Below are 3512 nucleotides of genomic sequence, written 5' to 3'. Positions count from 1 at the left end.
TATCAAACACAGCCTGATATAAAGAGGTATGAAGCACTAATATTGAACACTTCATGGCTAATACACCACTGTAACTTGGTATCAAACATGGCCTGATATAAGGAGGTATGAAGCACTAATATTGAACACTTCATGGCTAATACACCACTGTAACTTGGTATCAAACATGGCCTGATATAAGGAGGTATGAAGCACTAATATTGAACACTTCATGGTTAATACACCACTGTAACTTCTTTATTCTGTATATGAATGTTCTCATAGGAATAAAATATTCATTGTTTCCTCTCTGTTTGTTTCAGGATGATGAAAAACTTCTACAAAATGAGGAACTTTCATTGAGACGCCGTTTAGCGGTGATGTTGCGTCTGACAGAAAAACGAATTTTAAGTTCTGCCTTTCAGTATCTTATTAACATTTGTCAGAGTTAGCGGTTATGGCTTATCAGTGGTGTGGCTAACATTACCCTATAAACTGTTTTAATCTGTTGGATAAGAAGCGCCCGATCAATATGGGATGAAAACTGTGGTTAACATGTAGGTAGAGTTGTTTGTTTAATTACACACTCTGACTTACCAGCTTTGGCTTATTGGTTTGGTATTGGTCATAACTGTGCTGACTTTCCGTATATTAAAATAATATAAGTTTGTTACGTTCTGTGCAGACCTCATTTTTCGTTACACAAATGTGTACATTAATTGTTTGCTGTGTAGTTCCCTTAATATATTTGAGTTAAGTTCAGAAAGACTGCAGTATATTACCTCTAGGATTTTCTGTTATAATTATAATTTCTTCTTAAAAAAGATTTAAAATAATTGTTCTTCGTTACTTGTTTGACAAGCCAACCTGTAAGGAGTCACTTTATGACTTTAATGACATATTTATCTAGATACAAATAGAGAATAATATTAACTTACAAACATCTACTTATCACTTAGTAAGCTGGTTGAATACAAGTTCAACGATATTACTATTCTAGCTGCCTTTTGATTGGACAATTTCTTAGGAAGATGATATCAGTATTGTCGCCACTAGTTTATTTATTTAACAAAAAAAAATCAGTATACTTTTTAGAATTGTCAATTTCATCAAAACAAAAAATCAAAATGATCCTGTCTTATTGTAGATACCAGATTATATTAAGAACCTTATGGCATAAAGAGAGATTGTACTGAAGCATTAGGTTAAAGATATATTAACTTGTACATATTAGCGTCGTCATGTTAAATATTAAACTACTGAAATTCTAATTGAAGATAAATTAATTCTTGTAGTGCAGATGTTACACACAAAGTATGTTTATAGAAAACAAATATATTGGTTATTTTTACTATAAGAATTTTCCATGTTACAATATATATACTTTTTCATTTGACCAACAGTTACTTATGTTAGTTTTCGCTATAAATATGGATGTTAGAAACTTTTAAAATTTAAGAGAAAATTTGTGATTAAATTATGCAAGCCCTAGAATGTTGTGGATTTGTTTATCACGTTATACAACATTTTTCTTGTACTGTAAACTTGAGTTATGCAAGACTTTTAAAAATCTAAATTGTACTGATTTTGAACCTGTTTCTACTGACGGTGAAAATGTTTTAATTTCAATCATCATTTTATTTACCATTTTCAATAAAAATGTAAACTAATCAATGCATTAGCAAAAACTGCTGGAATAATCTTTGTCTGTATTGTTCCTTTCGTGTGCGAGTTATAATATGCTATTAACTAATTAAAATAATTTAGTGCAATTAGACAAGCTAATGTTATTAATATTATTAAAGTCGAAGCTCTGATTTGTAACAGTAGCTTGACAATCTTGTTTTATATCGTTTGAAATAAACAAGTTTGAAATGTCTGTAATGTGTCTGTATAACCTTTTTGAGGGAAATAAACTATGATTGAGCTTAAGTAATAATAAATTATCAATATTTTTTGGTGTGTTATATATTGCCAGATGTAAAATATTGGGCCGGGCATGGATAGCACAATGTTAATCCGAGGATTTGTGGTTCGCGACAGGTTGTTACAAAACCGTAGATTCATGTAAGAGTTTAAATTAGAGACGGCTGTTCGCAAACAGCCCTTGGTGTTAGGGACGACAGTTTGTAGATGGTACACGTTAATGTTAGGGACGTCCCATGGTGTAACTTTACGGTAAAATTCTAAGACAGTTTTTCTTAATATATATTTATATTTGCATTCACGATAAGTAATATATATGATCCTTTGTCAAGATTAAGATCCACAACGAAGTGAGACAGAATCGAAGTAGGTGTTAAATGATTAAAGAAAGTTTGAGTGCTCTTTACAAGTTATGAGAATTTTCAGTTTATGATATTATTATCGAGAATTATTTCTGTAATCCTAGATTTATTCTTGACTGCTAGAAAAATTATAGCCAATGAAATTACCGACCTGAAAAGTAGTACATAATATGTACAATTGAAAGGAGTACAACAACGCTAAAATAATTACACAATAACTAATTTATTAAAAAAGAAGACCAGCACTAAAAAAGACCCGACATGTTTCGGTATTCTTACGCTAGGTGGCTAGGGCGCTCGACTCGCAATCTGAGGGTCGCGAGTTCGGATCCCAGTCACACCAAACATGCTGGCCTTTCAGCCGTGAGAGCGTTATAAGTGACGGTCAATCCCACTATTCGTTGGTAAAAGAGTAGCCCAAGAGATGGCGGTGGGTGGTAATGACTAGCTGCCTTCCCTCTAGTCTTACACTGCTAAATTAGGGACGGCTAGCGCAGATATCCCTCGTGTAGCTTTGCGCGAAATTCAAAACAAACAAACATTCTTACGCCACCATTTTCAGTAGTAAAAGTTTGGTCCAGATTTGTATAACTACGTAATCATTTGCATTCCTTTAGCGCCATCTCGACATAATGATTTTGTTATATTCCATATTATATATCAGTAAATAAATGAATTCCAACTTATGGGTGTTGTGGAAACATATTCTGGTCCTAAATTAAATCAGTGCTGGAAGTTTTTAGTAATATTTACTAATTGTATTATAGTGAATATAAATCATATTTTGAAAACTTATAAACAGCAAAACGCCAATGTATAACATGTTATTAAACCTAATAAATATAACCCAAAAATTTTATAAACTTAATATTCATTAATCAAAACATAACAGACATCACAAGTTCGCAGCAATCAGAACATGATAGACATAACCACAACCTAATAAACAATATATCAATAACCAAAACATAATAGATATACCGTATTTTTCGGAATATAAGACGCACCCTTATTTTGAAGACAAAGTTTTTGGGGAAAAAAGCTACAGTCGCATTTGAAAGATTTTTATTGAACAAACATTCAATTTGATACTTTAAAAATTAGTATAAAAATATTGTTCTAAACACAAAAGAGCTCAAAACATCAAAATATGAAAATACCGAAAATCAAAAAAAGGGTTTACTGTTGTTTAGTTTGGTTCAAAACCTACAAAATCTTTATTGTTTTCACTGTAATTTATTTTTT

General features: G+C 31.5%; 1 protein-coding gene across 1 annotated transcript in view; it reads left to right on the top strand.

Moving 5' to 3' along the window:
- Nucleotides 1-1929, top strand: part of LOC106466306 (histone-lysine N-methyltransferase setd3-like) — an 8099-nt gene extending 6170 nt beyond the window's left edge. Inside the window, exon 4 of the mRNA XM_022394279.1 lies at nt 303-1929. Coding sequence (XP_022249987.1) covers nt 303-431 — 129 coding nt within the window. The 3' untranslated portion in view covers nt 432-1929. The remainder of the gene's footprint in view (nt 1-302) is intronic.
- The last annotated feature ends 1583 nt before the right edge of the window (nt 1930-3512 follow it).

The sequence above is a fragment of the Limulus polyphemus genome, unplaced genomic scaffold (genome assembly GCF_000517525.1).
Source record: "Limulus polyphemus unplaced genomic scaffold, Limulus_polyphemus-2.1.2 Scaffold2217, whole genome shotgun sequence".
Lineage (NCBI taxonomy): Eukaryota > Metazoa > Arthropoda > Merostomata > Xiphosura > Limulidae > Limulus > Limulus polyphemus.
Note: the sequence above shows the minus strand (reverse complement) of the source record. Positions and strands in the feature narration are given on the sequence as shown.